Below are 24352 nucleotides of genomic sequence, written 5' to 3' on the forward strand. Positions count from 1 at the left end.
TGTCTGAGGTTTCAGGCCTCTGGTGTGGAGTCTTGGATTCCCCAGAGGTAAGGGGGGGCACTGTAGTTTTCTAAGTAGTCTTCCTTTTCTTTCATGACTTTGGCACTTTTTGAAGACTACTTGTCAGTTGTCTTGTAGTATGTTCCTCTGTCTGGATTTGACTGATTTTTTTTTTCCCCCACAAAAATGGAGAGACCATTGCATTTTGGGCAGAAATACCAGAGAACCGATGTTGTATCCCTCTCAGTGCATCATGTCAGTGGGCTTCTGATGTTGATGTGTCCTGCTGGTGATTACCTGGCTAAGGTGGTGTCTGCTGGGTTTTCCCACTGTATAGGGACTGACTTTTGCTTTGGGATTAATAAATATCTTGGGGAGCTTTGTTGACACGAGGCAAATATTTTGCCTTACATTTCTCCCCAGTAATTTTAGCATCCACCGGTAGATCTTGTCTGCAACAGGAATTACTGTAGTGTTTGCCTATTGTGATTTTTCTATTTCCCTTTTCCTTCCACATTTATTACTGGGAATTCTATCATAAAGAAGAGCTGTCCTTTCTTTCCAATTTTTAATATCAGAATGGACTTACGGATATTTATTTTATTCTAGGAGTTAACATTGTTCTAGCTTTGGCCACTAGGGTTTCTTCAGATTGGTGTCTGAAGCCCTCAATCTTTTTTTTTTTTTTTTTTTTTAGTGTTTTCTTTCTTTCTGGGATCACAAGATATTCAAGGCTCATCTTACGTTTTCCATGCTCCAACTCTGAAATCAATCATTTTCTAAAGGAACCTTGGTTCTCCTTTCATTGGAGAATGGTATTTAGAGGCCAGGACCTGGGTGATTCCTTGTTACTGGAGTGTCATTGTTTCTAATGCTTCTTAACTTTATGTGGGCAGCACTTCTGACAACTCCATAAGGCAAAGGAGAAATAGATTCACAATTCTTTGCTGTGATACAGAATGTTAGCCCAAAAGGTGTTATTTTTAGCCTCTTGAAATTTAGAACTTTTCTCTCCAGATGAGAAAAATTCTAAAATTCAGCTGGTTAGTATCTAATACAAATTTTTATTAAGACCAAGATACTTCAGTACATTTATTCTGTTTTATTTTATTTATTCGTTTGGAAAATGAGGGCATAGGAGATGATTTGAATACAAGAATATTTTTAGATGTAATAATTCTTGGGCAATATTTATGAGGCTTTCAAACATTAAAATATCAATGAAAATCTTTGTTATCTTATACAGTTATTCTCCATAGCAACACTAAGGATGAGTGGAACAGCGAACAATGAAAAATAATATCTGAGTAAGAGAATTTTTTAAAAATCTCAACAAGATGGTATCCATTTTATATCATATCCTCTTTGGTTGTGTAAATACCACTTGTGAGGAGCATGCTTTTAACTTGTTTTTCCAAATTGATGTATTAGCTAATTTTAAGAGAATAGTATTTAGTCATTTAGTTTAGTTCAGATATATAGTGGCATTTAGAATATTCTCCACAGTATGTTAAGTTCCTTTAGGCTACAAGAGAAGGGACAAGACAGTTTCTGACTTCTGTGGCCTACTCTCCTCCACATGGCTTTTATTCCTCTTTCAAACCTCACTTCCTGTATCACTATTTCTGATGGTTCTCGTAGCAAATCTCAGGATAGATTTGCTGCTCCTCTGAGTTCCTGTAACAGCCTGTATGTACTTCGGTTATTTAAAGAAGTGCGTAGCATCATGACACTCTTAACAGTGAAGGATATAATTTAATAAAGAAAAACTTTCCTTTAGGAAATAACTTTTGAACTAAGTATGAAAGGGTGAGCAGGAGTTTTTACCAAGGAAGAAAGGAGAGTTGATTTCATCCTAGGCCGGGGGAACAGCATGTAGAAAGGAACTGTGGCAAGAAGGACACAGCGTGCCCAGGGACTGGGAGAACACCAGTGTGGCTACAGCCTGGAGAGAGAGGAGAGGCTGCCGATTTAGGTGGAGGTAAGGAGGCCATCCTGCTGTGCTGGGGAAGCCATTCTAAGGCGATAGAAAGTCATCAAAGGATTTGATGTGGGGGAGAGGGAGGCTGGTACACTTGATGAGATTTAAATTTTGAAAATTTGTTGATTGCATTGGGGAACTGAGTGGAGAGGGGCCAGAGTATGAGTGTACCTGGTTGAGGAGGCTGTTGCAATGCACCAGGAAAAAGAAGATGGTAGCTGGGATAGTGTGGTGGCAGGGGGCCGAGGTGTGGAGACATTAGAAGGGCAAGTCAGTGTGACAGGGATGGACTGGACCGACGGGTGGGTGGAGAGAGGCTTCCGGGGTACCTCCTGGGTTTGTACAACACGTGTGTGCCTTTAGTGTTCTCCGCTTTTCCCACTGTCCTGCCTCCCCTGCTTTGTTACAGTTGTTTAATCCTTTCAGTAGGACAGGGATCTTATCTGTTCCCTCTGGTTTCCGCAAAATCTCCTGCATTGCAGGCCTTCAGTAAATCTCTGTTGAGTAAATGAAAATAAATTTTATAGATGAAACATTTGAGAAATTAAGTGACTGGTTAGTGGCCGAGTGCTAGGACTATAACTGAGTCTCCATGACCTCAGCCTGTGGTCTTTTACCTTTCACACTGCACTGTATTCTTAGGAATTATGAGATGTTTTATTTTTAAGCCATATATAATTAAACTGTTTTTACCTTTGATTTTGACTTCGTTAGTATTTGGAATAGGATTAAGAGAAAACAAAGAGCATTGGTATCTGCAGTTGCAGTTGTATAAAGAACCTGTCTATTGAATATAATTTTTTTGCTTATTGGAAAAATTATTGAAGAATTCTCTTTACAAGTAGTCTCACTGGTATTTAAGAGCTATGCATCTCACAGATTTTCTTTTCTAATATAGGCAAGGAGATGGTCAAATTTTATCTGTAAGTAAAAAAGTGGAAATATAATTTTGTAGAAATGTAATTATCGGTTTCCATGAAGTGTATTAGTTATATTAATAATAAGGATTCTCCAAAGAGTAGGTAACCTTTCTGTTTATTTGGATGTTTATTTAAATGTTTGATCAGCTCAGGATCTGCCAGAGATGCTATAAATTAAAAATTTCTATCCAGAATTCTGAAGAGAATCCCAGTGGATTGGGGCTGTTATTCTGGTTTTTGGTTTTGGTAAGAAGTAGCTCTAATTAATAATGCTTTAGAATTAGTGTCTCAGTGGCCACTTACAGTTGTTTCTGTAGAATGAATAATCAGCTACTAGTTATATCTTGATGATCCCTAAGATAAACCTTTGATGTCTTAGTTATCAGCTTTCTCAGAAGGTTCTTTGGCTTAATCATAGGCTTTAAAAAAAAACTTTTTTGGGCGGCAGGTAAGAACTGTGCACTCTCTTACTAAGTTAAGTTTATATTAGAAGGCCTCTTCTCTAAAAAAGTTATTTTTTAAAAACTGTATTATGGGTATTATTAAACATAACTAAAAAATAAAGAGAGCAGTATAGTGAACCCATGTTGTAATCACTCACCCTCAATACTACCAGTATCTTTTTTTTTTCCTCTTTTTTTCACCTATCCAACCCCTCTTTCTTTTTTCCTAGAATGTTTTAAAGCAAATTCCAGACATTCAGTTTTACCCATTAAGAATTCAGTATTTAAACTCTTCACATATAACTGCAGTACTCTATCTTGGTTAAATGTTTGTGGCCCTTTCCTCAGAAAAGCTTAAGGCTCTCTGTGGATAACTATAAATATACATTCCCTGTCAGGTTAAACAAGAAAAAGCAGAAGAAGGGGAACAGAAGTTTAACCGTGATTAGAATCAAGAATTGTATGTTTTAAAAGAAATAAAAAATTGTATGTAGAATACAATCTCAATTATGTTAATATATCTGTATCGATTACTATACTGTGTGTTCACATCCATACATATAGATGTATGAGCATGGAAAATGGACTGACAAGAAAATGCATCATAATTACCATTGGGTGGTGAAATAAACACGTTTCATACTTTCTTCATCCTTTTCTATATATTTTCAAATTGCTGTTATAATGATCATGTATTACTTTATAATCAGAAGAAAAATAGGTTAAATAGGAGGAACAAGTCAATCATCAGAAATGGAACACAAGACAAATTTAATAAAGAGTAGACCTTTTTTGTAATTTAATTTTGAGGGTAGAATCCCACAGAGATTTTGAACCTTTCCAAAATAGCTAATGTGGATAGTTTCTCCCTTCCTAATTATAGCCCAGTAAACACAGTATCATTCCCCCCCACCACCCAGTTGACTATTCAGCTTGCAAAAGAAACGTAAGTCCACAGGGCGCTCTTGACGGCTGGGCATGTGCAACACTGACAGCTGTCTTTTCTCAACAGTAAAATGGACCACAGTTTTGGGATGACTGACAGGTAGAAGTCAAGAAGTCTTGGGAAGCCTTGGCTTTTGTGACTTCCCCTTTCCTGCCACCAAATAACCAGAATTTGTATTAAATGTTAATGGATGTTTTATTTTTAAAGCATCTTTGTTTTTCAGCTAAACTTCTGACAGGAGAATGCTGGGACATCCTGTTTTTCTTTTTCGTTGTGTGTGGTCATTTATCCTGAACACTGAACTGGCTGGCTCTGAGTGTTAGCATGTTAGGCTTGATGGGAAAAGAGGCTGATCCATTTTTCTTAATGAAGGGAATGTGGATTAGAGCAATGTAAGCATTTTATGTAAATGAGTGTTGGTTTTTTAGCTGGACGTAATGTAATGACATATTCTATCCAAGTACCTCTGCTTGCTCAGCATTATCTGAATTTTTTTGCATAAAAACATGTCTTAATAACAGCTAATATTCACTAAATACTTGCCACGTACCAATCACTGTGCTATTTTTTTTAGTATTCATATAATCTTTATGAATTAAATATTGTCATTTTCTCATTTTTCAGATGAGGAGTTGGAGGCTTAGAGAGGGTAGTTTACTTCAGCAAGTTAACTGGTGTAATTGGGGTTCAAACTCAGGTTATAGTCAGCCTCTAGAAGCTGTGTCCCTTAACCGTTCTGCCATTCAGCTTCTTTTTGAATGAACCAGATTAATACTTTGTAACCTCCTGGCTAGTCAGAAATTAGAACTATCCTTAGAAATAATCCTTGAGCTGTAAGAATTACTTCCAGTCCAGAGTGCCCACGAGGGATTTAAGCTCACAATTTCCTAGTAGCATTTTTACCAAGTAAGATTTTAAGTGGGTCTGCTGGAGATTTGAAACCAAGCATGCTCTTGTCTTCCTGGCTGATGGATGTTCACCAGACCAATGGAAATTAATTAACGCAGGTGAAGCCTCGGGTAGTCTCCACCATTGTTTTAGGGAATCCTCAGCAGTCAGGATGTCTGCTCTTGCCTCTCAGTGGGATGATGTGTTTTTCTTCAGCCTGAAACAGCAAAGAACAGTAACAGAACTATTCGTGACCATTGATGCTGTCTATTGACAGCTCACTTTGATTCTATCTGGGAATTTCTAGCGGGAAGGCCTCTGTATTAATAGGTTCAGTGAGAGTAAACGACCTGTGACAGAAGTGGGACTTGAACACTGTCTTCTGTCCAAACTCAGTGCTCTGTCCTATGTCTTACTTCCTCTGGAGAGCAAAACGCTCCGAATGTGCTCCAGAAATGAAAAACAACCAAAAGCTCCCCCTTTATCATGTAGTTTATGAAAGATTAAGTACCTAATTTGATGAGCCATTTGGTGAGCTGACTGTGGAGTGTTTTGTTGTTGTCGTGTTTTCTTTTTTTTGCGTAGTTGCTATTTGTGATTACGGTTTCTGCCAGTTGGGAGTTGTGTGTGTCTGAGCGTATTTAGTCTCAAAAGGCCAGCTAGTTGATTGAATAAGAAAAATGGTAAGAGTATGTGGTGGGAGGCTGACGTCAATAAATTGAATAAGTCTTCCTTTTTTTATTTATTGTTGTGTTCTTCCAGCCCTGCTTAGTTATGTTAAATACCCCTGACCTTTTCCCCTGCTTTGCCTTTCAAGGCCTAAACATTCTTATAAAGGCTTCCAATGTGATTAGCATTGATGCTTCTGAGATTGCTTGGAAACTGATGGTCAGAGATTAATCGCGAGTTGCAGCAGTGGTCAGCCCAGGAGGCTTTTACATCTGTCTCTTCCCTGGATTGAAAATGCTGCTGGGGCCATATGGCGCAGTGCTTCGCAGAAAAGCCAAGAATGACTTTCTGGCTGGGTTCCGGATTGTCATTTGCTTCCACTTCAAAGTGGAGGTTACAGTGCTTTGGGTTTGATTTACTGTGTGCTAATGGGATTAATCCTTAACTTGAAGTCACATGGGAGTGTGTGTGTGTCTGGAATCCAATTCCAGTAATGTTATCAATATTCCATTCAAGGAAAGATTTCTAATGAAACACTTTTTCTCTCTATATGTATGGAAAGAAAAACACCAGTTAATAACTCTCCGACGCTTGACTGAGTTACTTCCTTGAAAATAAAAAGTTTTGTTTAGAACAAAAATGAGGTTGCATAACTGGCTTTTTCTGTTTGCTTTCTTTAATAAAATCTGTAATTATCGTTTAGTCAATTGCCAAGACGTCTTCCTACATGTGGAGGGGTTATTGTGGCCTAGTTTATGAGCATGTTTACATGCATGCCTGCTACCTCAAAATATGCCTTCATGTATACATACCTAGGACTTGAAAACCTGAATTTAAAAAAAAGAAACGGTGTTGAGGAGTTAAAAAATTGTATGGTGCTTGATCATTGTGAGAATCTCATTTTCTCTGAGTCTCTGTCTCTTTCTGTGTTTGTCTCTAAATGTGTGTCTCTGTGAGTTTCAGTCCCTCACATCTCCCTCTGTCTCCACCCAAACTTCTGTCAGTCCCTTCCTCCTCTCAGTCTTGCCAGCCCATCTTTTTGTCTCTTTCCCTTCTTGGGCTCCATCCTCAGTCCCTTTTTCTGTCTCCTCCCTGCCAAACACTGTCCTTCAGATAGTACATCACTCTTGTAGCTTTCACTCCTGCAGATTGCCTGTGTTTTTATGGTTTTTTGCTTCTTTCATATCAGGACACTTCATTTTATTTAGGTGGCTATACATAGTACTTTAAAATTTTACAACAGTGAAATCTGAGAATTAACACAGGAGTTTTAAACCTGCTTCATCTTCCCCAGCTTTCTACCCCACCCTCCTTGTGTTTCTGATTCCACCCTACACACAATTCTCCATCAGGAAGAGAGAAAGCATATTTGGTTACATAGTTATTTGAAATTAGACTTGGAACAGTGAATGAAGAGAATACATGGAGATTCTGCTTGATTTGTTCCTATGAGTTAAACCTGCAAAATAAACAATGGTGCTCATTTGAAGTCCGTGATAAAACAGCCATATAATCTTTCCGGGAAAGTCCATTTTGCTAAGGTAATAAATCTGTAGTCCCAAGAGGCTCCTACGGTTAATAAAAGGTTAATAATTTGTCATCATGGTTATGAAATATGTGAACTTGTATGCCATTTTACAAACAACTGACCACACATGGAAGCTTTTTATGTGTGGGGGAATTATTTCTGAAGGGCCATAGCCATTTTCACTCATGATGCAACAGTTCTATGAAGAGGAACTTTTTTCCCTTAATTGAACTGTATAGTACATCAGTTCATCTCTCCAAAATGATAGCTGCCTTTATATTCATCCTGCTTCCCTCTGCTAAATAGTAAACCTAGAAAGGGACTGTGCAATGGATCCCAAGGTATTCATTTGATAAATCATTTTTATTTGATACAGGATGTTTAATTAAACTGCCAAGTGGCTTCTTCATTTCGACTGTCATTTTGATTTAAACAAACTATTCTGGTTGACGTATTGCAGAAGAAACCACACTGAAACCTACACACTCAAAGATTCTTTCTTTTGGCAGGCAGCTGGTTTTTAAGAGTATTTGTAATAAACATTTGAAAAAATAAGTTCTTTTAGATGAGTAAAAATGATCACCCAGGCACTCACCCAAACTATTTTTAAAAATTAATTAGATTTCACATTTGGTAAAAATATGTTCTGACATTAGCATTCTTTTCAGGAAATAAGTATTCATATAAATTGTCTTCTCAGAAATTGACCCTGAATAAAGAATTTCAGATCATTGAAAACAGGATGATTTGAAATCTACATTTCCTTCCCTTTTCCTAATTCATTTCAGTTGCTCAATAGGATTTTCTCATAGAATTAACTTTTCTCTCTCTGCATAGTTACATAAGCTTGTTTTTCTAATCATGAAATATTTTACCCATTTTGGCACTTATTAAAGCAAACTTTTACTTGAAGGGTTTCTGGTTTTAAAGCCAGAGTATATGACTAGAGGCAAATGAATAATACCTCATTATTTATAGCCACAGAATTTCTTTATAATTTGTAAATGCCTTTGTAAAGCTAGATCTTGTGCCTGAAAGCATGCTTTTGTGTTAGAAATCTTTTAGTGAACTACTTCCTCAGGTCATATGCTTCCAAAGCCCTGCTTTTCTTTCCTCAGGATAAATTGCATTATGTGTTACCAATAACAATACCACGTCATTTCAAAGAAAACTAAATTAAGTAGTGCAAGTCCAGATTGCTGGAAACTAGATGGCATAGGGTCAGCATTGTTTTGGTTACATACAAAGCGTATATTTTTGGTCAGTACCCCAATATCTTGTCATACCTGCTTGTTGCTGTCATTGCTGCCCCCACCACAAACAATCATTTGGACTTTTTTTCAGATACCATTTTGGTTCAATCATTTAACTACCTAGTAATATTATGAACTATAAATAAAATAGTATTTGCCATTGGGAAGATGATCAAGCATTAACTCACTGGCCTAATTGACTTTGGGGGACCAGATGGTGCCTTCTCCCTGGAGGAAAATAGATTGGAGGAACGTGGTTGTTAGAGAGTGCCATCTGACCTGAACAACTTTTAAGAAGCCTGGTTCTGGTTGGTTTCAGTCCTCTCCAGATGCTGTTTGAATCTGAATGTTTCCTGGTTTTCTATCATTACAGAATTGCCTTCTGGAAGAACTACTTATTACTTAGTAGCAATGTAGATTTAGTTTCTTGTGAATCATTAAAACATTTTAAATCATCCTTCACCCTCTTTTATTTTCGATCTCTTTCAGATTGTTTGAAGGACGTTCATCAAGGAAACCAGAGAAGCTTAAAACGCTCTTCTGCTACTTTAGAAGAGTCACAGAGAGAAGTAAATTCCTTTCATTCTTACTGTAATTTTTATCACTGGCGAGGACAGTTCAGATCAAGTGACAGGTCGAAAACATTATGTGTTCAAAGTACACTTGCCTGCCAAAAGACATTGAAACAGTAATAATTCAATATTATGATCTACATTTTATGCGTATGTTTATGTATACATAAATGTGTTCTATGAATGTGTGTGAGTTTTGTGTCCTCTGAAATTAGACCAGTGTAATATAGTCTAATGGATTTTCATGAATAAAAAGAAGTAAGTTAATACTTCCAAAGAATGTATATTGACCAGGAAATACATTTTCGGTGTTCTTTATTTAAAGAAGCATTGATTGTTATAATTAGTTTACTTGCAGAGGTTGACTAATTCATTGCCTTTCCACCCATCCTTCTCTTTTGTGCCTCCTTAATGCCCTGTGTAGAGTTCTTATAAAATATTATTGTACTTAGTGTTTACGGGTTTGTTCTTCCTGTGCTGGACCTTGACCATCTTTTTTTTTCCAAGGCTAATCATAGCACCTGAGGTAGTGGTGGTCACTGTCTAACCGACGTTGGTAGTGACAGCTAGTAATAGGTTGGTGTCGCTACTCTTATCCTAGTTGCTGAGTGACCACGGACAAGTTTCTAAACCTCGCTAAGCCTCAGTTTCCTCATCTGTAAAATAAAAGAATAATGATAGCCTTCCTCACAGGGTAGTTGTAAATATTAAATGAGAAGTTACGTGCTTTATAAATGTTAGCTATTATCATGGGTAGCCTTTCCTACAAATCAGTTATAAAGGAAACTAGAACATCTCAAGAGTTTGCTTTTGATAAGTACAACAGGTCAACTCTGGTCAAGTGAAATGGGTTCTTTTCAAGTCTGGTCCTCACTGAATTATTTTAAGATCATTTTTCTCATATCCTTTCCATAGTAAGTAACCTCACATTGGCATTTTTTCCCTCTTGAATGTATTGTATTGGACATTATTCAAATTTGGGGGGAGAAATCAGTTATCAGGATATTGGTATTTAAGGGCAAAAAAACATAGGCTTCTTTGATAAAGGGTTATTTATTTTTTGGGTTATCTATTTTAAGTTTTGTGCTCTGTACTGAATGAAATATTAAGGAATATGAAGGCTTATTGGGCCTTATGAGACATAAAGCCAAATTAGAAGTTTTAATAATTCGTTAGAAAGATGAGTATATTTTTCAATATTCTAAATCTAAATAGAATGTATTCCATTACTATATCTAAGTAATTCAGAGTTTACGTTTCTGTCCTTGAAGTTAATTAAATCATGCATGTCTGCTTTAAAAGCTTACTTGCCTTCCCAAGTTTTAGGATTTTAAATCCTTTGAGGGAAAAAGCTACAATTTTGTTTTTCAACTAGATGTTATAAATCATCATAAGTATTAGGAATTAGGCTGAAAAAATAAATTGAAATTAGACATTTTATTTTCTGACTTTTTCACTGTACATGGGAATTTGGTTCTTTGTAGAAATACACTGAGACATGCTATAGGTTTTTAGGCTGTAAAGCTACAGGCTTAAGGAGGAAATACTAAGTAAAATAAAAGGAGTTTGTAATTTAATAATTACATAAAAGTTATGGCATCTACTAGGTATAAACTTATAGAAACCTACTTAAAGTTCCATATTTCATTAACTCTAGGACATGACAGATGGTAAGAAGTTGCCATTATGTTACCTACCCCTAAGAAGGGAAAAACACTTAGGATGTGGAGTCGTAGGAGATCTCTTATAAAGCTGGTACACTGAAGGTCTGTACCCCTAGTCTAAGGATAAATGAGACATTAACTTGGCCGTGCAGAAGAGGGTCAACGAACTGCAAGGGTCAACCTAGGTAGAGAAGGCACCAAAAAAATCCTCCCTGAAAATTTGCACCACAAGCCCCAAGTCTGAGGTCTGAAGTCATATTACCAGAAGCCTGCAATGGAAGATTTAATTCAGGCTGATCTCAGGTTGGTGGTGCCCCCAGACGATGATGGAAGCAGATGCACATCGTCTCTGGAAAAATGCAACTTTAGTCCAGACCAAGGCAATGGCTAGATACCTTTGACTATGTAAGGTGTATCCTAGTTTCAGAAGCTTAACACATGAAAAAATGAGCTTTTTAGATTTGATAACGTGTAATTCCATCAGTACCAACTTTTCAATGTTGTGAAAACTCTACATTTTATATTTATAGTGAAGATCTTGAGGCTTAAAGATTTTGAAGAGCTTTGTGAGTTATTTTCAATATAATTTTAGGTAAAACTATCTTATAGATGGAGTATTTAAAAACTGATGATTCATATACAGTGTATATTGTGATTTTATTAAGGGACATACTTGATTACCCAAAATAACCTATTCTGGTGTGAAAGGTGTCTTTTTATGGAAGAAAGGTAGTAGGCAGGCTCTCAAGTTATTTTTGTTATTAATTATGTCTAAAGAGCCATGTTCTTCTTCCTTCTTTATTGCTTTGCCGGAAATGTTCATTTTTTAATTTCTTCTGGTCTCTTCTAGTGTATATGAGGGACATTTAATGTTCTTACTTTTCTGCTAAGTTACTGAATGATGATACAGACGTTGGTTTTCTATTAATAGAGTTGCTTCTCTAGTGTTTGAATCGTTTGACCTCATACTTGTGAGTTTTAAATATGCTATCCATTTATCATAAAGAAAGTTAGATATCTAAAGAGTACTTTGTAACCCATGTTAACAAAATTCTGTGTTCTGCTGTCACTACTCCATGTGATTTTTGAGTCGTTACTGCTTGTGACTGAGAGCAGAGAAAAGTGGAATCATCCAGAGGAATGAAATGTTTGCCAAGCTTTCAGTGGGACTCTCCCACCATTATCACTAATAGTTCCTGACATGTTTCTCCCTGCTTAAGAGCTTTTTCTTTTTCTTTTTTTTTTTTAAGAGAAGAAAACAGAAATGGCCTGGTCTTTTTAGTTTGTTCTTTGATTTGAATCAAACAAATTACTTTTGGCCAACTGATTTATTTGTTGCTTTTGCCACTAGTTTAAAAAAAAAAAGGTAACCCTAACAAAAAAGGATCTTATCCTCTAAAATTTACTGCATTTTGATCCTCTCATATCTATTGATCCTTGAAAACTATGTCATCTTTCTTCTCTAGCCTCTTGGAACACAGTAATTCCTCCTTCTGGCTAAGGCGCCTTATAAGAAGAGCAATTGTATATCGTCTAAGCCCTGGATTTAGCTGTGTCAACCTCAAAGGACACGCCAAGAATTTTCTTTTTTAATCTTAGACATATTATTTTATAACAAAACTCATAAATGTGTATACATTCACCAATCTTCAGGTGTAGGGTTAGGCTTTTCTTTGAGAAGTAGTCTACAGATTAAAATTCAGTTTGTCTTTATTGTATAAGCTACGTTCATGATACATCTTTCTTTTCCTAAGGATTTTTTAAAAGTATATTCAGTTTAGCAAACTTAACCAAAAAGTACCAGGACTCATATCCTACTGTTGTGCTGTTATCTGTGTAGTTTTGTGTTTTAAGGAGGGCTTACTATTTTATAGAAAGAGTTCCTTCTGTAAGGATAATATTATATTAAATCAACCTTCTGTTGTGTTCCAACACTAGGCTTGGTATTTCCCAACTAGTTTTATGGCCATTGTTGGACCCATTCTTTTACTGGGAAAAAAAAATTATACACACACACATAAAATCTTTTCAAATTTAAAACTTATTTTGGGTGTATTTCTCTTTTATTGCTTTTGTAGAACCTACTGGGTTGGTGACATTTACAAGACAGAGTCTTGAAGATTTTCCAGAGTGGGAAAGGTAATAATGATATAAATAATCCTGGAATCTTAGAATGAGAAGGACTCTTTCACCATGAGAGAATTCTATTTTATAGCCCCTGGAAAGATGGCTTCTCAACCTCTTAATTGCCCTAGTACTAGAGAGTTTTCCTCTTAAAATGATCAGTTGGTAGCTGTCATTGTTAGAAAGGTCCTACCTTTTGAATCGAAGTCTGCAACCCTTTCACTTCTACTCTTTCGCCTTAGTTTTGTCTTCTGAAACAAAGTGCTATTTAGAATTAAGAAGTTTTATGTGTGAACATACTAATATTAAACAGAACACCAACATTTAATGCTCCTCCTTACCCTCCTTTTTTTGGCTAGTGTTTGTATTTTATGGCTATTCTTTCTGGAGGACGAGATTGGGATTTTTTTTTAAACATTTTTTTATTGAGTAATAGTCATTTTACAATGTTGTGTCAAATTCCAGTGTAGAGCACAATTTTTCTGTTATACATGAACATGCATATATTCATTGTCACATTTTTTTTTTTTTGCTGCGAGCTACCACCAGATCTTGTATATATTCCCTTGTGCTATACAGTATAATCTTGTTTATCTATTCTACATTTTAAAATCCCAGTCTGTCCCTTCCCACCCCCCACTCCCTTGGCAACTACAAGTTTGTATTCTATGTCTGTGAGTCTGTTTCTGTTTTGTATTTATTTTTGTTTTTTGTTTTTTTTTTTAGATTCCACATAAGAGTGATCTCATATGGTATTTTCTTTCTCTTTCTGGCTTACTTCACTTAGAAGGGATTTTTTTTAATTAAACTAAAAAGTAGATAGTAATTACCTAGAATTTGAGTGACAAGAGTTTTGAAGTTTGTCCACGTTTACGTGTACTATTGGCAATTTTGTGGAAGTTGCTAATTTAATAGGGCTTTTCTTATTATTTGTCTGCCAATACTGAGGCAGATAATAACCAACCTGATTTTATTCGGATTTGTAAGTTCCTTAGTGCTCTGAAATAGCCAACATGTTTTCTAACCTTGAGCATATCCCCAAAGCACTTAAAGAAGAATGAATCTACTATTTCAATGCATGTGAGGACATGGTTAAACTTAACACTAAATGCGTATTTTGGGTGTGCATTCGTGTTAACCAGTGTTTCTTCATTTTCACTTTCTAATAATTTTCATCATAGTTTGTAACTGTTTTGTTTGGACTTAGCAATGAAAGACACCCATTCTTAAAGGAATTAACATTAGGAGCCGCATATGCTTAGGTGGCTTTCCTGTGTTTTCAGTCATCAAAGATGTTTACTTGTGAGGTGAAAGAAAAACACACTTACTTGAGGAGGCTGACTGCATGGCTGAGAAGATTATTAGCAGAGGGAAGTGGATAAAAGATTAAACAACCAAAAGGAAAACAAAAACAAAGTAAAATTGAGCCAGAAAGGAAGAGAAACATGTACAGCATTTTGGAGTCATGGCATATTAGAGATGAAAGGGACCCCAGGAAGTCATCCGGTCCAGCCGCCTGCTAAAAATAATAACTTTGTAATGCCTGTAACAGCCTCGGTGATGGGAAACTCCCTGACCAACCCCTGTCTATCCCATTGTTGGCTGCTTGTGTTATATTATCTAATATTTTCATCACTAAAAAAGTCTGTCTTCTAAAAACCTCCCCTGCCCCGCCCTGCCAAATCCCATTCCTGGTTCTTCCTTCTGGAGTTACAATAAATAATTGTAAATCTAATTTTCTTTAACATTCGATCCTCCTTCACGTATTTTAATGCTTTCTTGATGTACTCCCACCTCTAACAGTGCACACATGTATATACTACTCATTTCTTCTGTGTCATATATAATAGGGATTGTAAACCCTTTAACTCTGTTCTTGACAGACTCTAGGCCATTGGTCCCTCTTGAAATATGGCACCTAGAACTGAAAGTAACAATCTGCTGTGCTATCTGCCCAGACCAGAGTACAGAGGATTGCTTTTCTTAGCTCTTCTCTTAATCTTTAATAGGAACACAGATGTTTTGTTCATGTCTCTTTGGTGTAAATTTTATAGATCATTCAGAGGAGTTGTTTTAAATTCCGCTCAGGATCTCTGCACCTGGCATTCCTTTGGCACTAACGTGAAAGGACACCTATTTGTACACCATCTGGGAGAGAAGGGGTAGGTCAGAATGCAGAGACCGGTGAGACTGCTGTGTCAAGGAGATAACTTTGCCCCTTAAGTAAGATCAAGATATTCCTCTTAACCTTGATAGGCTTATCTTCATAACCTTTTAAACTTTTTTTTTATTTCATTGATCTCTTTTTTGTTTTAGCTGCTTCGTAAGTGAGTTGGAGAATGTAATTAAAATCAGTCTCCCTGATTCCACAGAACCAGAAACATGCATTCACTTAAAAGAGAGAGGATGAAGACGTGGTGAGGGTTGTTGGTGTTCCCAAGAGTAAGGGACTAAATGGCTGCCAGGAAGTTAGAGGCTTTTCTGAGTTCTAAGTTTCGAGCATTATAGTTAACCCTGTGATTATCAGTAAACGCCTTAGCCAGGCTTAGTTAAACACGGAGAGCTAGAATAATCTGTATCTTTGATTCCTGGGGCAGTGGTATGAAGGATTTGCTGGAGCCAGAAGGGGAAACCAATCCGGAAGTTGGAGGATGCTCATTAAAAAAAAACAAAACACCAGTTTCTAGCAATTTCATACTTTTATTAAGAAGTGTGCTATAAGTTGACAACTATAATCACAGAGAATAATTGACAGCAGGTGAGATTTCTGGATCATGCTTTTGGTATCCTTATAGGTGGTCTCCCTTGGAATAAAATAGCCAGGAAAGTAGGGGACCCCCCCCACTCCAAAAAATAAGGAAGTTAAAAAAAAATCAAACTATAGTACTTTCTCCAAGAGATTTGCAAAGTAATTTTTCTGAAAGTATAACTTACTGGTTAAGAGCTTGAACCATTGACTTGGGCTTTCTAGGTTCAATTATTTGTTGCTTCTTTCACTAGGCTTGGGCAGGTTACCTAAGCTCTCTATGCTTTGTTTTCCCATCTGTTAAAGGAAGATGGTAATAGGGATGTTGTGAAGATTAAATGAGTTAATACATATGAAGCTTTTAGAATAGAACCTGTATTGAATTATCTTCTGAGTTTAATTATCACTGGAGCTTTACCAAAAATGTATTTGAACTCGTTGATACCAGGAAGTAAGCAAATCTCAGTAAGTAAATAGTGCTTCCTGGCTAAATTGTCTTTTTTTAAAAGTTGTTTTTAAAAATATATAATTCCCCTTCCTCCAAAACGTTTATGCCACTCTTCTATAAGTTAGGGGCTTATCTGTTACATTCTGTGGCATTCTTTTATAACTTATAGTTTTTATTCAGTAAGTAATCAGGGGGAAAGTCTACTAAGGAAAAATGCCATCGTCAACTACTATTAATAAAATGGAATTTTAAAAAATATAATGTAAGCCAGATAAACACTGTAGGGCAGGAGAAAAGTTTTCCTCAGCTCTCTTGTGCCTGGCTGGCTGTGAAAATGAAAGTGATAAAGACAGATTAACAGGAGAAAAGCATGCAGATTTCTTTTATGTAAGCTTTATGTGACTCAGAAGCTTTCACGAGGAAATAAAGACCGAAAGAAACAGATTGATGTACTTTTATGCTAGGTTTGATGTAGAGTGGACAGTCGTGGAGGAACATGGGATGTAAACGAGTAGGAGGTGATTATAGTAAACTAGGGGAAACAGCAATCTCTGTGTTAGAATTCTCTTGGCATCTCTTTATCTTCAGAGGTAAGAGTGCTCCTTTCCTCCAGGTATAGGGAGGGCGCATCACATGAGGGTTTTTACTGCTTGTTTCAGGTAAGAAGGGGGAGAGGGGGAGGAGGTCAGAGTGACCTTTCTGCTTCTGCCTCTTTCTCAAATTTCTTCAGCTTAAAATATTCAATATGTCAAGGTGCCAAAAATGGCAGTAGCATATCAGAACCCCCCATAAACACCTCAACGACCATGGTTTATAAAAAGGAAAGAAAATAATTGTAACTTACAGGTACTAGGTTTATCTATCACTTTTATTGATATAAAAATACTATAAATCAGAATTTCTGTGGCATGTGTTTTCATCAAGACCCCTCCCCCATATATGATTTCCAGACTGGTTAAAATAGAGCCCCTCTGAGAATCATGCATGATTTTTTTGGTCAGATTTTTCTATATTTTTCGTTAGGTTGCTGACTCAGCATACAATTTCATAGGTATTAATTTTTAAAAAATATTTTGAGTAGTTTTTCAACTTTTAAAGAGGAGAAACTTTCCTTGTACACTGTTGATGGGAATGTAAACTGGTGCAGCCACTGTGGAAAACAGTATGGAAGTTTCTCAAAAGACTCAACATAGAATTACCATATGGCCCAGCAGTTCCACTCCTAGGTATACGTCCAAAAAAACCAGAAACACTCATTTGAAAAGATATACGCACCCTAATGTTTATAGCAGCATTATTTACAATTTCCAAGATACGGAAGCAATCTAGGTGTCAACAGATGAATGGATAAGAAGATGTGGTATATATTACAATAGAGTACTACTCTGCCATAAAAAAGAATAAAATTTTGCCATTTATACCAACATGGATGGACTTGGAGGGTATTATCTAAGTGAAATAAGCCAGACAAACAAAGACAAATACTATATGATACCACTTATATGTGGAATCTAAAAAATACAACCAGCTAGTGAATATAACAAAAAAGAAACAGACTCACAGATACAGAGAACCAACTAGTGGTTACCACTGGGGAGCGGGAGGGGCAACACAGGGATGGGGAGTGGGAGATACAAACTGGGTGTAAGATAGGCTCAAGGATATATTGTACCATATGGAGAATATAGCCAATATTTTTTAATAACTGTAAATGGAAAGTAATTTTTTAAATGTATAAAAATGGAAAAAAATTAAAGAAAAGAAACTTTGATTTTTGCGGGGGAAAACAGGCTTCAAAGCAGTATGCTCTCCCATGTTAATTTAAATGTGTGTATTTCTATATTTGAATGGGAAAATTGGGGGAGACTGTCCCAAGAATGTTAAGAGTGGGCATCTATTTCTGACTTTTGAGACTTGGAGTAGTTTCCATTTTTCTTTTATAGTTAATCTATATTTTCAAATTTTTCTGTAGTGAAGTGCTTACCATTAAAAAAATAAATAAGGGAATACCTTTTTAAAATTGTAGATGTGAAAAACTCCTGACTCGACTGCATGTCACTTATGAAGGTACCATAGAAGGAAACGGTCAAGGCATGCTACAGGTAGGTGAATCACAGCATTGTGTGTGGAGGGGAGTGGGAGGTGGGGGAGAGAGGGACTTTCTCTTATCCAGCTTCTGAATAGGAAATTTGAAAAGCTGTTTATATATCTTCTAAGCTGATTTAATGCAAAGAAGCATGATAGCAGAATGGAGAAAAACACCAAACACATCATCTTGACAGCCTTGGTAATACTGTTATTTGCCAATATAGGTTCTCTGTTTCTTACATGTGCCTCTTTAAAAAACCTTGACAGAAAATCCGAAGATCTGGACAACATCAGGCCTCTTGGTTCAGACACAGATTGTAGATTGACAGTGGAGGAAGTTCCCAGGGTATGGTCTTGACAAGCTGTCACCAGGCAGTTTTGTTCTTTGTCTTTAAAGGCTCTTGTTCTGCCCTAAATAATGACCACCTTGAAATGTTTTTCTGCCACCAACCTTGTTTGAGTCTAGGAGGCAGACATCTAAAACTGATTGATAAGAAAACCCTCTCTCCCATATGTAATAGTTTTAGGCACATGAACCAACTATATTTGCTGTCTTTCTGTTTTAGAGCAGGTAATTTTTTGTGCCTCTCAGTCTTTGTTATTAATCTGTGTTACTGCCATTTCTTAAAAATTTTGGGGGGGGAAAAAAGAGTTAACAAATAAAACATCTTTGTATCTAGCTTTAAATTGTTGTTACGCCTAACCTAAATATGTGCTTTTCTTTTTTTTTTATTTTTTTATTTATTTTATTTTATTTTATTTTTTTTTTACCAAATATGTGCTTTTCTTTTGCTTTATAGTGATCTTTTTTTAAAACCACTAATCAGAGACAAAATGTTAGTGTTTTGTGTTCTTATCTGCAGGAACATTGTAATCCTAATTTTCTTTGAAAGAAGTTTGTTCACCATCTCATTTATACTAGGAGTAGGTGATTTTTTTCTTCTTAGATCCTTATTCGATGCTTATATAGAATCAGACACTAAATAAAGCAGTTGCCTGAGAATGGACCGATATGTTTAAATAACTTAATTTTTATTATAAACTGACTAGAAGACTGATTTGCGTTTGATTAGTTATTGTGTACTTAATGCTGTAAGTGCCGAGATTCTTTTTAGAATGGCCTTTTATTTAGACATATTTATAGTTAAAATCTTCAGAGGCAAACCAGGTTTTGTTTCAAATCGTCTCCCAATCATTAAGATTATAACCAAAAACACTTAGGATAACTGAATTAATATTTATCCTGTACTTAAAATTTTTTTAATTTGTATTTAATAAGTCCCTTTTCTTCTACTTAAAATAATAATTTTGAAATAAGGCTAAAACTTGTTTCAAATACATATCACCTCCCCCCACATTTCCATCTTGATGGCGTTCTTTCCCACATTGACATCTTGGATTAACTGAGGGAGTCTTTTTTTTTTTTTTTAATGGAGGTTCTAAGGATTGAACCCAGGGCCTTGTGCATGCTAAGCAGGCACTCTACCACTGAGCTATTGCCCTTCCCCCCAAGGGAGTCTTATTACACATGAAATAAATAAAGCTACTGCTAGTTAGCACTACAGGAATGCTGGCCTTTTGATTATAATACAGTTCAACAAGGAATTATTTAACAAAGTTCAAGGTTGAGATTCTCCCCACTACTCTGGAATATGTTATAGACGAAATGTGAAACCTCAGTAGATTAAAAGAATACCATAAAGGCTTCTATTTATTTTTCTCCCTACCCATGCCGTGTATCCCCAGGAGACCAGAGAATATTGTATTGCAGTGCTACAAAGCTCCTCTGCAGCATATAAATTACATTATGCTGAATGGCAACAACAACAAAACCCTTCTAAGGAGTGTTATCATTTCTCTCTTTTCATCAAGTTAGAATTCAGGAACTGAGTAAGCTGAACAAGTAGCTTTAAAGTGAGTTGGAAAATGACTGGCTAAAAATAAAGAAGCACTTATATGCTTGTTTTCACGTACTGGAACAAGTTTCTCACCTGTAATAGAGAGCCTTTTGTTAAAAACTTTTTTAAGTAGTAGAAACTTTGATTTTCTAAAAAACCTCTGCTTTCAGAGGCATATTGAGTTTAGTGTATTTGTTTCTGTGCACACCTTTCAAGTAGTAAATGTTGGCCTTCTGTTCAGAGAATGAACAATAGCATGCACATTGAATGTATTTCGTTTATTTCCACATAGTACATAGACTGGATAGAGTCTGTGTTTTTTATTTAGTTGTGTGCCTTGTTCCAGTAACAGTTAAGTTGAGCTGATCTCAGACCATCTTTGTTTCTCATTTTCAGAACGAATGCCATTATCCTTAGCCAGTTTCTCAGTTTTCAAGAGCTGTCTATTTTGTTTCTTTGCTGGGTCTCTCTCTTCCTTCACTTTCCTTCACACTGACCTGTCTGAGGACCTGGTAGATAGAGCCTGTCCAAAGTATTCAGTATGTACCTAACCAGTCTTTCTGCTTTTACTTTTCCAGTTCATTCTTTAAACTATAGCCTAAATTATCTTCCTAAAACACAGTGTTACTCTTCTTCTTAGAATCTTTCCCAGAACCTTCAGGATTAAGTAAAAGTTTCCTGGACGCCAGACCAGCTCATTACCAGCTTCACCTCTCCACGTGCTATGCACTGCACACAGGCATAAGGCATCTGCTTACCGCCCTCCTCAGACAGTTCTTTACATCTGGTTTTTCCTATGTCTCTGTGCAGCTGTTCCCTCGGCCAGAATGTCAGCAAAATCTAATTTGAATGCTACATCCTCTTGAAATGCCCCCCTATCCTCCTCATGCTCTGATTTTAGTTAACTGTATTATTTGGGAAGTATCAAATACATACTAATAGGTTCTTTAATAATCATTTTACCGTTCTACTTATGTGCCTGACTCCCATCTAGATTGTAAATGCTCTGAAACCAGGAACCACATCTTATTCATCTTCGTATTCCATGGTTCACAGCACAGTATTTCATCAATATTTGTTGAATTGAACAATTTAAGCCATACTCACCCTATGCATAAAGACCTTATTATGTAATAGGGGTAACTAATTCTAATCAGTGGACTAGTTTATCCGGTTATTTTTCTGTATAGGGTAGATTTACTTTGTTTTTTAGTGTTGATTTATTATACCAGAATATAAACCCAAATAATATATATGATTAACTGTTGTAACTCATTTCAAGAACTTATCCAGTCACATCTTTCAGTATTTTTTAAGTTCTATAGTGAAACGAGACTACTTTATCTTCTGTTAATTTCTGTCCCTTCATACATATTTTTACATATAAAAAATTCATTCTTCTTTTACTCTTTCGTAAAATAGGCTTCACATTATCATTTCATATCATAATTGCTTTAGAGAACACAAAGAAGTTTTAAGAAATCTTATATTTGACAATAGTTTAAAAGTATATGTGAAATAATAGGAAATATATATATATATATATATTGCTCTCTGCACCCTTTTGTTGGCACAGAGCTCCTAAAACTGTTGTAATTTCCTAAGTGAGCAAAGCACTAGGAGCATCTGTTGTTCTAATATTTGGTCCTTGACCCTGATTCCTGAATGAGAGTTCCTGAATCCCTTGAAATTTCGGGGGTGATAGGAGTCTCTTTTGTTCTAAGGATTCAGCTCTTGGTGGGCTCCTGGGTAGCTTCAGGATCAGGGCTGGTCACCAGAAAGACTAAGTCATGATTAGAAATTTGGAACTTTTCACTCCACCTTACACCCTCTGGGAAAGGAGAGCGACTGGAGACTCAGTTAATGATCAATCATACCTATATGATGAAACTTCCATAAAAATTTCAGAAGTACAGGATTTGGAGAGCTTTTGGGTTGGAAGGTGACTTGGCTGGAAAGGGTGTAGAATCTCTGTGTCCCTTCCCACATACCTTTCCCTGTGTATCTCTTCATCTGACTGCTCATCTGTGTCCTTTATTATATCCTTTCTAATAAGTTAGTAAATGTAAGCTCGTGTTACCCTGAGTTCTTTGAGCTATTCTAGCAACTCATCAAACCCCAGGAGGAATCATGGGAACCCTAATTTATAGCCTGTCAACTGGAAGTACGGGTGCCATCGTGGACTTGAGATAAGCATCTGAACTAGGGCAGTCTTATGGGACTGAATCCTTAGCCTGTGGGATCTGATGCTAACTCCAGGTAAAATGTGTCGGAACTGAATTGAAGGACACCCAGCTGATGTCACAGAATGCTTGGTATGTGGAAGATCCACATGTCTGGTGTAAGATGTGTTGTGAGTGTGATAGTAGTGTGAGTAAAGAAGAGATGCAGGAGTGTGTCTTTCCTATACATGTAGAAGCCTCTCTTACGTTACTTAGTGAATTCCTGTGCGGGGTGGGGTTGGGGTAGTGTTTATGGATGTACACAAGTTGTGTCTGTGTATAATCTAATTCCTTAAGTAGAGTAATGTAAGACAGAATCAGAAACCATTTCTTACATATTACCCCATAGAGCCTAGCATACTGTTGGACACATTAGACTGCATAGAAAATTTAAGACAAACATAATCCTGGTAAGTTAAGTTGCTTTGTCTTGAGGATTGTGTAACTCATCTTTATTAACAGGAGCTTGGGGGTCCCATCATAGTACTCCATGGAAAACTTATGTATAGTTTTAAACTAAATTAGAAATAATTAATCTTTGACTCTTTGTTGTTAAACTAGGTTTTTGTCTTCATTTTTTCCCCTGAGGTGTATTAAAGAAGAAATAGTTGAAATGTTTATGTGGTTTGGGGTTTGCGATTGAATTTAGAAGGAAGAAATTTCCATCCCTTTATTCTTCCACAAAAGAAAAAAGTTACCCAAAAAAGATCAAATACTAATTTTTCAAATCTTTAAGGACAAGTCCTTGATTGCCATATTATATGAGAAAGATACAGGCTATCTACCTTGGAGATACCACAGGTTTGGTTCCAGATCATTGCAGTAAAGCTAGTCACACGAATTTTTCGGTTTCTCGGTGCATATAAAAGTTATATTTACACTATACTGTAGTCTTTTAAGTGTTCAATAGCATTATGTCTTAAAAAAAGTACATACCTTAATTAAAAAGTACTTTATTGCTAAAAAGTGCCAACCATCATCTCAGCCTTTAGCAAGCTGTAATCTTTTTGCTTGTGGAAGATTTGAAATATTGCAAGGATTACCAAAATGTGACACAGAGGCACCAAGTGAGCAAATGCCATTGGAAAAATGGCCTCTGTAGCCTTGCTGGGTGCAGGGTTGCCATAAACCTTTAATATGTGAAAAACACAATGTTTGTGAAGTGCAGTAAAGCAAACTGCAATAAATTGAAGTGTGCCTGTATAATTGTTTTAAAGTCGTATGAAGTACATAAATTGAAATTGAGTGGTGAATGATGGAGAAATGATCTTGAAACCTCTCCGGGTAAAACCTCCTGTGATTTGTGGCCCTTCAAGCACCAATAAGGTTTATAAACAAGAGTCCATATAATTATATTGAAGCTTTTGCCTGAAAGCTTTATTTTCCAAATTCCTTCTAAGATTTTGGAATCCATAGAAATATTCAGAGATGTTAACTGCAGTGAGATGGAGAGTGCAGTCAACCACAATCTATTCTCCCCAGGAAGATTACTAACTTGGGGATTGATTTATATGGGAAAGGAAGGTCAGAGTTTAGAGGGAGCACACTTCTTTATTGTACATGTGAGTATTTTAAATCATCATTTAATATGCCACATTTTCCCAAATAGGTGGATTTTGCAAACCGTTTTGTTGGAGGTGGTGTAACCAGTGCAGGACTTGTGCAAGAAGAAATCCGCTTTTTAATCAACCCTGAGTTGATTGTTTCACGGCTCTTCACTGAGGTCCTGGATCACAATGAATGTCTTATTATCACAGGTTAGTTTTGGGAGGTCTGGACAATGGGGTAGTGTTCCCCACCTATGACTATCTATCATGAAGACTAGAGGCCACCCAGATAAAGCTTTTCTCTACTATGGTTATTACTCCCAGTATTTTTATTCATTAATTATGCTTAATTTTTAATTGTTACAATTTTATTTTCATAATCTTGAGTAAGACATTTTATCCCCATTTTTTCTTT

General features: G+C 36.3%; 1 protein-coding gene across 3 annotated transcripts in view; it reads left to right on the forward strand.

Annotated features, from left to right (window-relative positions):
- PARG (poly(ADP-ribose) glycohydrolase) overlaps positions 1 to 24352 on the forward strand; it is a 109310-nt gene that overhangs the window by 51836 nt on the left and 33122 nt on the right. For all 3 annotated transcript variants that reach the window (XM_015249387.3, XM_015249386.3, XM_006216083.4), the window contains exons 10-13: positions 9118 to 9197; positions 12943 to 13003; positions 18209 to 18284; positions 24000 to 24147. In XM_015249387.3, coding sequence (XP_015104873.1) covers positions 9118 to 9197; positions 12943 to 13003; positions 18209 to 18284; positions 24000 to 24147 — 365 coding nt within the window. The remainder of the gene's footprint in view (positions 1 to 9117; positions 9198 to 12942; positions 13004 to 18208; positions 18285 to 23999; positions 24148 to 24352) is intronic.

Source organism: Vicugna pacos, chromosome 11 (assembly GCF_048564905.1).
Source record: "Vicugna pacos chromosome 11, VicPac4, whole genome shotgun sequence".
Taxonomy (NCBI): domain Eukaryota; kingdom Metazoa; phylum Chordata; class Mammalia; order Artiodactyla; family Camelidae; genus Vicugna; species Vicugna pacos.